Source organism: Sciurus vulgaris, assembly GCF_902686455.1.
Source record: "Sciurus vulgaris genome assembly, chromosome: 14".
Taxonomy (NCBI): Eukaryota; Metazoa; Chordata; class Mammalia; order Rodentia; family Sciuridae; genus Sciurus; species Sciurus vulgaris.
In genome coordinates, this window is record NC_136475.1 from 68,657,038 (window position 1) to 68,671,069 (window position 14,032).

At 38.9% G+C, this 14,032-nt stretch overlaps 1 protein-coding gene across 2 annotated transcripts in view; it reads right to left on the reverse strand.

The window, feature by feature from the left end:
* The window catches only part of QPCT (glutaminyl-peptide cyclotransferase), a 33,539-nt gene that overhangs the window by 5,610 nt on the left and 13,897 nt on the right, over nucleotides 1-14,032 (reverse strand). For both annotated transcript variants that reach the window (XM_079109904.1, XM_079109905.1), the window contains exons 3-5: nucleotides 9,053-9,331; nucleotides 2,531-2,707; nucleotides 95-194 (exon numbers count right to left, since the gene is read on the reverse strand). In XM_079109904.1, the coding sequence (XP_078966030.1) occupies nucleotides 95-194; nucleotides 2,531-2,707; nucleotides 9,053-9,331 (556 nt within the window). The remainder of the gene's footprint in view (nucleotides 1-94; nucleotides 195-2,530; nucleotides 2,708-9,052; nucleotides 9,332-14,032) is intronic.

Consider the following 14,032-nt stretch of genomic DNA (forward strand, 5'->3'; position numbering starts at 1 on the left):
TAAATCATACCCTTAAATCATAATTTTGAATTTCAAAGTGTAATGTTTGTCAGTAGAAAGAAGTCATATGTTACTGTTTACTAATGATGCTTACCAATCACTTGAAGTCTCTCAAACCATCGGGCAGAGTTTGGGAAAAAATTGGGAAACGTTGGGTTTGGAGCTCCAATTAAATCCAATAAGATCATTAAATCCTAAGGGAGAAAAATACTGTTGCTTAATCACAGTCACCAAAGTATGTTTCATACTCAATGTGGAAAAACAATCAGTCAAAGCTAATAAGATTTTAGTAACTGAAAATGATACAGGGAGTTATTTAAAAGAACAAAGCTTTAAATTCAGAGAGAAAAGCCTCTGTCAGGGAATGGGGAGGAAATGGGGAGAGAGAGGTCAGAGGATACAAAGTAGTAGACATGTAAGAGGTAGTCTATGGTCTAATGTACAACCTCGGGACTGTGGTTAATAAATTCTGAATTTTAAAGTGTAGTGTTTGTCCGTAGGAAGAAGTCACCTGTCACTTTTTACTAACGATGCTTACTTTGTTTGGGACTCCCTCTAGATGAGCAGTCTTAGCTGCATTTGCCACATAAACAAAGAGGGGGCAGTTATAGGAGAGGATGGATGTCTTAACTAGCTTTACTACGGTAACCATTTACTGTCTATATGTACCCCCAAAACACCATCTTGGACAGCTTAAATATACACAGTAAAAATTTCTTACTACTTTTTAAAATGAACAAAACTTTGGTCATATTGTATGCTACTTATTTTGGGAAACTCTTCCAATCTTGCTTATGCATGTGAACAAATTGGCAAAGTGTTAATTCTTCACGTAGGTACCCCAAAAAAGGATGTCACTAAGGCTATTAGAGACTTCCGGATTACATAGATTAAAGAAAAATATATTTATTTTCAGATGGGAATCCAAGCCTGTCAGAACTTCTACTCCATTCTAATTATCCATTTTACCCTTCATCTGTGATGACATGACAGTATATTGGAGAGCACTTGAATAGTAACTATCCATCAAGGAACAGGAAAGAAAAGTCCTTGTAAAGGAGCTTTATAACATTGTGTCTCCAGATTTCCATTTGCTTGTGAATCAAGTGAGGAGCTCCAACTAGCTAATCCCTAAAGATCCCCTCTAGTTATATGCCTCTATAATTAAACCAGTGTTCCTTGACTTATTTAAGCCATAAAGCATCAGCAGGCATGAGGACTCCCTCAAGACTACTTCCTAGCTTAAGACCTCCTGATTTATATAAGTGAAATGATGTGTGGGTAAATATCTAGCGTAGATCCTGACACATAATAGATGAATATTTTCAGTCTGTGATTCTAAAGAGGAAGTATATATAAACTCATGAATGATAATTAAATGTATGCATTATTTTTAAAAATTAACCTTTGAAAAAGGAACATATTAACAAGTTTGGATAAGCTACTAAAATTTTGTTTCTGGGACAGAGGAATGGTCTTGGCCATCACTGTGGATTCAGATATTTGGACTGAAAAAATAAATAACTTTGTTCCCACACTCACTGGTCAACCAGTTCTCTCTTCTCTGGACCCTCTTAGTCTCCTGGGCACAAGTGAATGAATGAGGTGTGGACTATAATCTTCTTACCCTGATGAGCAAGACAATGCCAACTTAAGGTATGTTAGGTAAAGTCATAGAAGACATTAAATGTGGCCCGTTGGACTCATATGGTGAAGGTGAGCATTAGAGCAAGGGACAGGGATGAGTGGAGACTTTAGGAATAGGTTATCATTTATACATGGCTTGAGGATCAGGGATGGATGCAGCATACTGGGAAGAATGAAGTCTCATGGGTAGCACAAGGTCCCAAGCTGGAGTTAGTGAAGTCTTGGGGAATGAATAAAGATCAAACATGGGAAGAGTGTCAAAGTCAGGATAGGATTCAGGGATAGGGTGAGGGATTAGGGATGGAGTGTAAGCCCAAGAATAGGAATGAGAAAATGAGGCTGTGTGTTGGGCCCATTACCTACTAATAGTAGCAGCGTTTTAAGGCGGCATCAAAATGTCCCCAATCCTCATGTCAAAAATGCCATATAAAACCAACACATCAAAATATCATATAAACACTGCAGTTATTACAATTCTTTCGTGACATTGAGAAATTTCTCACCCTGTTCCACTCTAACTTCATTTCCCAGGACCCAAGTCCCCTTCGCCGTTACAAAAGCTTCACAAAAGGCATTTGCTCTCTCCAGATACATGCAGTCCTTGGGGAATGTGCTGCCATTAAACCAAATTGAATCTGACAGTTCTTTAATCTGATTTTTTATATCATTTTAATTAAGCTCCGTCAAACATGGCTTCTAACCCAGAATCATTCTTTGTAGCTCTGGGATTCCTCAAAAACCCAATGGCTGCCAAGGAATGTTCTACTATAAACACTCTGCTCCAAGGATTTCATAGCACTTTTAGGTCTTTACTTGGCTCTAGCAACCTTCTCTATGGAGGCATAGCCCGAGCCGCAGCACCCTGGAAATCACCCAGACTAACCATGCCGTGCAGCTGGTTGGTGTCTCCTGCTCCAGGTGGGTGTGAGGTTGCCGCCATCTTCAGAGCTAAGTGCTGAGACCCATACAGGGAATCTTGAGGAGACCAGTGAAGGAAAGCCTCTTCCCCATCAAAGAAAATTAGCTGAAGTGAAAGATCTCGCTTGGAGTCTAAGTCATTCTGGAAAAAAAAAAAAAAAAAAGCATTAAAAAAAAAAAAGAGAACAAAAACGCCGTGATGACTTAAAATATTTAAAAACAGCACTCTTATTAATAAAATAGACATGGCATGAAGAAAGAAAGATACCAAAGCAAGTGAAACTGTGCCAAAATATATTTCACACTGTTTCCTCTCCAAACATCATCACATTTCCCACGATGATCTACACTCATATAAATCTCACCTTCTCTTTGTCCCCCTGAAAATAGAAGTCTTACATTTGTTTTTACTCCCCAGGGAATTATGAAACGATGAACTGCTGCGATGAACACTGTGATAGGCCACCAGTTCCCCTTGAGGGAATGCGATGCCCTGGTTGTTGGGAGAGCTGTCCGCCACTTCAACCTGGGTTGCCCATCCTGGGCCTGCCCTATGTCCTCTCACTAGCCTAGACAGGTACTGAGGGGTCTCTAAAGTGGTTGCACCTCCACAGCGCCCCAGAGATTGGCCGGGGCTGCTGTTGAACTTGTACTGCAGCTTGACTTCTCTCTCTGTCCAGTCCCATGTCTTTTCCCTGCCGGCGTTCCTTCATCTTCCCTCCTAACCGACCCGCATGCTACACTCCACATCAGAATGTGCTTACTGGGGAACCCATACTGAAGCAACTGCACATCTTTCCTGCCTCTCATCTTATTTAACTTTGAAATTTCTTAATGAAACTGTGTTCAAGAATCTGCCCTAGAAAGGCAGGCTACAGGGACACTAAGAATTATTATGGGCTTTCCCTTGAAAGACCCTATACTTTAGTTGGGTTAGGAGAGAGAAAATAAATGCATGAGCGTGGTAAAATGTGCCAAGGGCCACGAATGTAACATAAGCCCTCTGGAAGCTGGATGGAGTGAGAGGCACAAATCCTTGGGACATCAAGGAAAGATTTGCGAAAGACACCGTATCTGAACAGAACTGAGGTGAGTAGGATTTTGATCCATTTTATACTTTCCACTGTTGGGCAACAACTTTGATGTTTCTGGTTGTGAAATCCCCACAGTCCTTCAACTCCCCTGAAATCACTCGTCTACTGAATCTTCCACCTTTTCACAGCCCTTGGCCCCCACGATACCCTCACCTCACTCCCTGTTCAGCTTCGATTCCAGTACGTCATTCTACTCACTCCCTTGCCTCTCTCTGCCTGGTCAAACTTTCCTGGCAAAACGCTGAAGTCCAGTTCTGTACCTACCTTGTGCCTGCTCCCGTGGAGTTGAACCAACCCCACTGTTTGGTCTCGCTTAAAATTCATGACCACAAACCTCAAGTCGGCATGTCATGGGAACGGCCATCATACTATTCTCAGTTCGTTCACCCTCACTCCAGCTTTTCACATTCCTCCTCTCCCTAACCTGCAGCACTTCACCCCAGCTCACGCCCAGCTGATGACCTCGATTTCTTCCTGCAGTGCTCGTATTAGATGCCATCTCTCCGCATGTGCTCGAAATCCTATCTCCTCGCATTTGCTCAAGGACATGGCACTAGCAAATACCATTTCTCTCCTACACCATCGATGTTTCTATCTCCGCTGGATAATCCCCAGGAACCTGCAAACACACGATTGCAACCCTCATCTTAAAATATTTGACCCCACTACTTCCACCAACTACTGCCCTATTTTTTAATCCCATTAATATAAAAACTCCTTGAAAGATTTATTTATTTGCACTGTCTCCAATTCCTATTCTTAAACCTACCTCAATCAGGCTTCATCTCCTCCATCTACTGAAACTGCTCTTGTAGCGTACACTTATCACCTCTACATGGCTAAGTCCAAAAGTCAACTCTCAGCCTTCATATCATATTTTGCCACATAATCATCACAAATTTTATGCCAACAATTTTTTTATGCAAAAATGTGGAGGGTTTGACCACTACGTAAAACTTTTTTAAAAAATTGTACCAGTATTACTTAAAAATCACTTATTACTAAACTGTCTTCTAGACTCACGGCTTGCAGTGCCCAAGAAGACAAATGTGCATCCATGTGCCACTGGTGAATACACTGCTGCTCTGGGTACCTTCTAAGTGGCATGCGTGATGAACAGAATCACAACTATGCTACAATTACACAATGAAAAGTTATAAACTAGTTTTGGGATTGAAAAAACAGGGCACAACAATTATGTCCTATGGGATTCCCTCTGCCTCTCCTATATGGCCCCAGAGACCAGACCCCATGACTTCCTCTTGATTTTTTTCACTAATTTTGCTGGAGCATACCTTTAAGGAACTTCTAAAATGAAACAGTACTTGGGAGCGAACATTCTTGAGCCTTTACAGCTCTGAAAATATCCTCATTCTCTTCTCATATTTGATTTGGCTGGGTATGAGGATTTTGCGTTGCAAATTATTTCTATTTAAACATTTTAAGGCACAATTTCATTGTCTTCTAACTCCCGTGATTTCTACTGAGAAGCCCAATGCCATTCTCATTCTCACTTTTATATGATCTATTAGGATTCCTGGAATGATTTTCCAGAAATAATTACCATCTCTTTTGTTACTGTTCTTTCTTGAAAAGCTATGATTTCTACTTTAGAATCCAACTCTTTTATTGATTTTTTTTTTTTTAAAAACAGTTTTTTGTTTGTTTTGTATTGGGAATTAAAGCACCCAGGAATACTCTGCCTCTGAGCTACATCCCCAACCCTTTCTGTTTTTTTATTTTGAGACAGGTCTCACTAAATTGCTGAGGCTAACCTTCAACCTGCAATCCTCCTGCCTTAGCCTCTCAAGTCACTGGGATTACAGGTGTGCACCACTACAATTCTATTTATGTTAATATTTAAAATAGTATTATTAATTTTCAAGAGTTTTTTCTTACTCTGTGACCGTCCTGTTATTATATATGCTGGTTTTGTTTCATAAATGTAACTACTCTTCTCTCTCTAAGGATATTGAAATAGTGTCACATCATCTTCTGCTCCTTGTACTATTCTATTTCTTCCAACTTCATTTTTCACTTTTATTATTTGTTTTGCTTTCTTTCATGATGGAGACTGTTCTTAAATGTCTGGTGATTTTTCATGTTCATTCATATTAAAGAATAAGGTACTAAAACACCAGTTAAAGACAAAAATCAGTTAACTCTGCTGCAGGGCAATCTAGTGTCCATGAAGTGTTTTCACTGAGAATCTCCAAAGGTCCCTCTCTGTGACATAAGTTAATCCACATTCTCCAATCCTCCAGTTTCCTATCTGATGGGTATCTGCTGGCTGCTAGTTATCTGTTGCTGGAAATGGGAGAAAGACTCACCATCTCATTGTTCAATGAGTAGCCTTTCACTTAATCTCCCTGATTTCCCTGTGGCACCTCATTATTGCTTGCTCTTCTCTAAATCTGATTTCTCCAAGTTCAGAAACTCCTTGATTCTCTAGAAAAATATTCTCTCATCTTCTGCAGAGGTACCTAGAGTACACTACCTACCTGCTGGTATGGATTGGAAATCTAAAATCGGAGTGCTCCTTATACAGACTTATAAACTGTGGTTCCTTTAAGCCTGTGTGCCCTACTTTCTTCCACAATGTAATTTTTCTTACTGTTTTTAAGGTGCGCTCATAAAAAAGAGAAAAAAATGTCTTTATCATCTGAAAACCAAGTTATTTGTTGCCAAACATTTTGATTGTCTTAATATTGCTCCTTCATTAGACCACAATTTCATTTCATTTTGAACCCCCAAAACTCCTGATAGCACTAAGCGAAGGATGTATCTGTGCAATATGCAAGCACTCAGGGTTTCATAAGTACCAAGCAGCTAAACGGATTTCCTCATTGGCAAAATGAAAGATGTACTCTTCAGGGCAGATAGTCTAAGCTTCCGGCTGTTGAGAGAACTTCTAATGCTTCCAAAGTTCTAGCTCCAAATCAAACAGCATACTTGCAGAACATGAGGGCAGTTCTAGAAGGTAGTTTCTATCTTCTGCAGGCTTGAAGGTTCAGGTGCCTCACAGAAATTTCAACAGCAGGGTGATTCCCATAATCAGTGCAGTGACTTACTTTCATTCTGTTCTCTTATTATCTGTTCATTTAGATAGGACTGGACTGTCATGAACTCTGATCCCTGAGTCCCATGAGACAATCTGCTCTATTTGCTTCTTTTCAAGAATGACAGGAAAATCACAATGGCCTTCAATTTCTAGTAACTTAGGCTTGTACAATGGAGCTAGAAGAATCTGTGTGGCCTGATTTGTGAAGGTCTTCATGGAAATATTATAAATGCCTAGTTATCAGGGTTCACATAGTTGGTGAATTATTTACAATCATCTCTAATTAAGGGATTAAGCTAATGTCACAGTAACATAGTACAGCAAGTCACCCCAAACTCAGTGGCTTAAAAAAATAATTATTAATGCTCCTGGGACATATCTTCCATAGGTCAGCTAGGGAACAACAGGCCTACAGTGGGTTCTGCTAGAGCAGCTTCTACTTTGCCCTGCATTCAGTGAGTGTCCTCTGCTCTACATGTCTCTTATCTCCTGCTGGAACTGGAAGCCCAACCAGGGGATGATCTTCTCAGGGTGACAGAAAAGACATAAGACAGCAAGCACATTCCCAGCCTCATGTCATATCTACTAAAATTCCACTGACAAAGGCAAATCAATAACCAAGTCCATAGCCAAAGGATGAGGGAGTGTAACTTACTACAGGGAGGACACAGTAAAGTCACAGGCAAAAGATATGAATGTGTAATCCATATCCTATTACTGGAGAAAAGAAGGGCTGCAAAGAACAGAAATAATAATTCAGTCTCCTATCCAGCTCTTTCCCAGGTGGCTTCCCACCACCACTTGACTAGTCTACAATGGCTGAAGAACTTAAAATAAATCCTGAATGCAAATTTAGTTAAAATATAACTGGAAGAATAAATCTGATGCCCTCCAAGTTTACATTTAAAAACAGTCTTAAAAAATTCTCCACATCACCCTTTACCTCTAATAGAAAAGGCAAATAATGGGCTGGGCAGATAGCTCAGTTGGTTGTCTGCCTTGCAAGCACAAGGCCCTGGGTTCAATCCCCAGCACCCCGCACACACACAAAAAGGCAAATAAAGAGAGCATATGTGGTAGCTCAAATTTTTTAATGGCAATCCCCATCTAACAATTCATTCAGTACTTTTTATTTCTGGTCACAAAAAACATATGTGAACTATGTGGAAAAAGGTAAAGCTGCTCACCAAGAGAAAACACACCAGCTGCACAAAACTGTGCCTTTACATAACACCTCATTTCATGTCCTTACACTAGAAATGCAAATATGAAAAATTAAGCTGTTCTATTAGTTTCTAAACTCCCTCGCCCAATTGCTGGGGAAAGGTACATGTTAAAAGCAGGGTAGGGCATGGGATAAAAGTATCATAGAAGGTTCAGAAAACAAAACAAGATGAAAAAAAACAGATAAATTAATACTGAGAGGGTATAAACAATCCTTGCTTTCTTCAAGTTCAGGACATCCAGCAAAAATAGAACCAAATATCTCTATTACTTCCATTACAAGATAAACCTTTTACTTCTTTACACCCATTGTATCAAAGGCTGGACCCTTCATAAAGCTCTGGGGGAAGAAAAGATATTTGTTGCCCATGAACAAAGTTTTTTGTTTTTGCTTTGTTGTGTTTACTTGGTTATGAGTGATATCAGGACAAAATGTCTTCATCTAGTTTAGCGCTTTTTTCCAATAGCCCCTAAGAACACAGAGACTGAAATAACATCTGAGAGTCCCTAAAGTACTTTGAGCTGGGAGCATAACAAAAGCTCTGCTATGCTACATAAAATTGAGCCGAGATTCAGAGATAATAACAATAATGCATTTCTGCTTCATGCTTTTCATCTTGATATGTCTGAATTACCCACTCTACTTTGGCACCACTTCCCTGCAGCTCCCTCCCCCAACTCAAGACCCATCATCTCTCAGATCAGAAGGTTGTGATGTTTCACAGCTGTATAAACAAGAAGAAATAAACATAGTTTATTATAAAACATAATTCTCATACTTTGGCTTGTACCAACCTTCCTCCTTCATTATTGTGTAAAGAAACATTGCATTTAATTTAGTATGTACTCAAGGTTGGCAAATTAGGGGCCAATTAATGCATGCAATGTCACATATCTTAGGCTTATTGCCCATCATTGACAATTCAAATCATGTCATCTTCCAACTAATATTTCTTCAACCTCATATCATCTCAAAGCAGATTACAAAAATGTACCAAAATGTCTCCATTTCCGAATGACCTTCTCACTCCCCCAAAGACTCCAGCATTCACTCTGAGTTACCGCTAATGTATTTTATCCTAGGAGTCAACAGAAGGAAAGCAGATACCTTTAAGGAAAGGAGTCGCTTGTCTAAGGCTCGAGCAAGTTCCAGCATCATTGCACATGGCACTGCTGAATCAGTGGCTCCCACAAACACTCTGTGGTCCCAACGGGGAAAATACTTGGAGTCATAGTGGCAGGCGAGGACCAAGTGTCGTTTAGCAGTGGGGTTGAGGGTGCCAATGATATTTGAGAAAGACCGGTACCCAAAGGGTGTCTTACTCAAGAAGGTGTCTACTTCCAAGACCCAGTCAGCCTGAAGTCTCTGAATTCGCTGCAGGATGTGCTGATCAAAACAAAAAACAAAATTTCAGGTCTAAACAGTTTTCATTTGTTAACTATGTATTTAAAGTTTTATGTGATGTATTTCTTAAAATCACAGTACATGTTCATTGTGCTTGATAATCGTAATAACACTGTTATTAATTGCTCTTATAATCCTTAGAAATTCTCCTATTTCAAGAAAAAGCTCATCCTCTGCCTCTCCCCTAACCTTCCTCCTACCATCAATCCCAGCCAATTGTTAATATGAACCAGTGTTAACAGTTTGATGTAGGTCTTTCAACATAGCTTCTTCTTGCTTATATGAATCTGTTGGCACACCGACACACACATTTGTTGAAGGTTGTTTGTTTTATAGGAAAAGAATCCTGCTTTACACAATACTCAGCCCGGTTGCCTTCCTCATTTAACAATATATCATAAACATATCTACACATTAGGACAGAGAGATGTAAGGTCAACTTTTAATATTTCTAAGAAGCTAAGAAGGCATGATTGAGAAATAAGATATATCAGGGTCCTAGGGGTCTCTAAGCTCTTTGAAACTAGGAACTGCAAATGGTAGCTGTTTTTGTCCCAAATGCATAGTGTATGCCCCAAGGTCAGCAAATGCTTCATATGTAATGAATATTAACAGAAGATAACCAGCACCCACCTGCAAAGAGTAATGGAGAAAGAGCTCATAACAAGGGGATGGATGGGGGATATTTGAGGCCCCTGCCCACTGTAAGAACCAATAAGAAACTCTGATCCATATTAGATATCAAGAAGCTTTCCCTCTGCATCCAGGACAAGTCCAGACCTCCCTGCTAATGCTCGGAAAAATAGAAAAGAATCTCTTCCCATGCTCTCTTGGTCACCATGGGCCTTATGAGCAACACAGTGACTACAGGTAGAGAAAGGACCATCACTTCCAGGACTGGAAGTGTCTTCCTTAATGACCTAAACTCTGTGGGGTGAGGAGTAATGGATGAGTTCATTGCTATTTCATTTTCCCTTTCCCATCCTTATTTTCCCTTAGCCTCATTTTTCTCACTGTATTCTTTTTTCAAATATTATATACATCTTTGTAAGTTGCCTTAAATTGGATATAGAGTGAAACAGACATTATTACCTCACACAGATGACTGATGTGATCCTATAATATGTACAATCAGAAAAATGAGAAATCATACTCCATTTATGTATGGTTTATCAAAATGTACAAATGCATTCTGTCATGTATGACTAATTTTAACAAGTAAAAAAAAATTCAAAATGACAAACTAACCATCAGAATAACTAACGATTTGCCCTACAATTAACAACCAAAAGGGATGGACCTTAAGAAGATGAACAAATAAACTAAAATAATTGGAAACAAATGGGAGGGGTTTTTTTATCCCCCAAGGAAACAGGATTTTCTATGCTAGCCAAGTCTTGTGTGTCCTGCTGCCTGCTAATGTGACATGGCACGTAGGCAAGAGCTTAGGAAAAACTATTGCAGGAAGTTTCCGGAGAAAGGGAACTTAACAGGGGTAAGATCCTGATTCTACAGCCAGTCCTAAACAGGTCAAATAAATATGATTCTCAACTCTTCATTCAACCCTTGCTTTTTGTTGTGGGTGGCTGGTGGACTACAGAGCATTGTCTCTGTCATAGCTTACTTTTTCTATTACAAGTTGACGTATTATCTTCTTATATCATCAAAAGAAATGTTCCCTAACCTTTGTGAAATCAGCATTCGTATCTCACTCATTATGTTATTCTCCACAATTCTTAGCACTGTGCTTTGCTTACAGAGGCTACCAGTAAGTATGGGTTTTCTGTAGCAATAAATTAGGGTAGATGCAATAAGAATATATAAAATTGCATAATACAGAACACTAGCTTTTTGAATAGAGAGGAATGACTGTGTAGCTAAGATAAGATTTTGCAAATATGAAGATGAGTTATCCCTAGACCATAAAATTTTTTTCCATAAAAGAGAACATCTTAAAAAAAAAAAAAAAAAAAAAAGCATATACTCCAGAACATCTGGTATCCAGATGAGAAACTGCTTCATAAAATGGCTTCTTTAACACCAAGAGTAAACTGCAAAATGAACTGGGATTTTTAAAAGTTTATCTGTTAGCATTGCTCAGAAGCCTCACACCCAAACTCATTTCTCAACTACTAACCAGGTCTGGGCCATAATTTCTGATGTCTACATGAATACTAAAATTCACAGGAAAAAGAAGTTAAGAAAAAGAGTTCTTCCTGAAGGAACATTTCTGTATTCAATATAAACATTTTTATTTATCTTAGCAACTGAGATAAATAATATTTATAAACAATCAAAATCTGATTAGATCACCAATACCCTGGTGGTTGTACTTCTGGTTTTCAAACTTGGTCTGCAAGTTTCAACTACAAGTCTAGAGAAGGTACCCCAAACCACAATGCTTAGTAACTAGAATACCAGAGTCTAAAGCAGCTGCACTTTCTGACTCCAAGGGAATGAAAGACTGGCCCCTCCAGACCTGATAAGGAACCTATTTGATGACGTTCTACTTCCAGTTGGAACAAAAGGGGGATTAATTCTAAGTTAACATTAGTGAATGATCCTGGGTCTAATTTAATTAAACTTAAATTCTAATTTCCAGATTTTGAGAAACAACGACATCAGTAGACCATATTGTATGGAGGAAGTGGATTCTCCAGTATTTGTAGACTTATCTACAAACACTGTTGTCAGATGCTGCACTCTGTCACTGTGGACTTCAGACCCATCTTGGATGCAAAAAGTGTGTGGGGTTGCAAGCCTAGGGCCCTCCACATAGCACCGCAGGGTGTAAACTGAAATATCTATACCTTTCACTGAATACGTTCAATTTAGTGTCTCAGATGCATGGTGCACTGTGGGGATTTTAGATACTGATTCTTTTTTTTTTTTCTTTTGTAGTTGTAGATGGACAGCATGCCTTTATTTTATTTGTTATTTTTTTATGTGGTGCTGAGAATCGAACCCAGTGCCTTACACATGCTAGCCAAGCATTCTACCACTGAGTTACAACCCCAAACCATACACCGATTCTTTTTTTTTTTTTTTTGGTATGGTTGGTTGGTTGTTTTTAACATTTAAAAAAATCACTTTATTAAGGTCACAGGTTCTGTGGGCAGGAATTCAGACAGAGTACAACTGAGTATCTTCTCTCTACCGCCATGTCTGTGTTCTCTCTGAGGAGCCTCAAACACCTAGAAGCTGGTACAGCTGAGCTGCAGAATCCACCTCCAGATGACTTCTTCACTTTTGCAGAGCTGCCTGGGCAGGGATGACCAGAAGCTGGATAAGATGAACCACTGACCAGAGCACCTCACATGTGGCTTCTCCACATGGCCACGCTTGTCACAGCACGATGGCCGCGTCCTGACTTTTCTGGTTTGCTTCGTTAGGACAAAGGCTATTCCTTGCTCCTTCATGAGGCCTTATCATTCTAATTTTTTAAGTTATTTTTTATTCCTATCTTAGATAAAAATCACTCATTACTGCAAAATTTAATGCCTTCACAGTACTTGTTCTAAAACAAGTTATTTCCTCAAATAAAAGTATTCTAATAATCCAATAGACAGTTTTAGGGTCACTGATCAAAGACCATAAAAATGTCAACTATAACATATGATTCCTCAAAATATTCTCTTATCCTGAAAGAGGATGTTAGAAATGCATATTTTTATTGATAACTGCAAAAGTTAATTTATTAACCAATTTTATATGAAGTCCACAGTTTCTCAGAGTTGAGGATCTTCTCTAGTTATAACCCAGTAGCTTTATGAATTATAAAACTTCTCATCTAGCTCTCAAAAGGGCTCAGAAGGGGAAAAAAATGCTAACACTCTTAAATTCAGTTCTGAGTGATAGGCCTCATCCTAATCAAATTAAGGTTATTAGTGTAGTTGCCTCATAATTATTCTGTCATCTACCTCACTTTCAAAAGGGGAAACTGTCTTTACCAGCTTAGGGGACAGGTCTCTAAAAATTAATGGTGATTTTTCTTTTTAAAAAAATTCTAAAACTTAATCTCTTAAGTGAAATTTCCAGCACAACCATCCTGTTGTGATTTACAGCTTCATCAGCCAGATCATGCACAGAAAGCCCAGCCTGGTTCCCAACACATTCTAAAACATATCAATCAATTTGTCCTTTGCCTCCACCCCTAAGAGCAATAGAAAATGTTACTATGGATTTTACAACTTTTAATGAATATGTATTTTGTAACTGTGTTTATTGACTTTTAGAACCCACAGGCAAGGAATTCAGACCTAAAGTGTGTATATAAAATATATATATATATATATATATTTTTTTTTTTTTTTTTTTTTTTCAGGTGAAAACAGCCTTTTGAGCAAATGGTGTGGGAAAATGAAAAAGGTTGAATCAAGTAGCACCATAGACCTGTATTTTTTCTAATGAGGAATTTAGGATTTTGGAAAGCACCAGTGAGTGCTTTTAAGAAAATGCTTGGGAGGTGAGGCCCAGAGAACACTGTTGAAACGAATGGTACGTACCGCACACTCCAACTTGGGTTTGAGAAGACACAGAGCCGGAACTAACTGTTCAAGTACGCCTAACGCAGAGTTGATTCTTCCCAGTTCTCCAGTGATAGAATGGAGAAGTCAAGCATATTTGGGTCCATATTCTCTCCTCATCACTACTACACATATAACCTTAAGCAAATTAATTCAG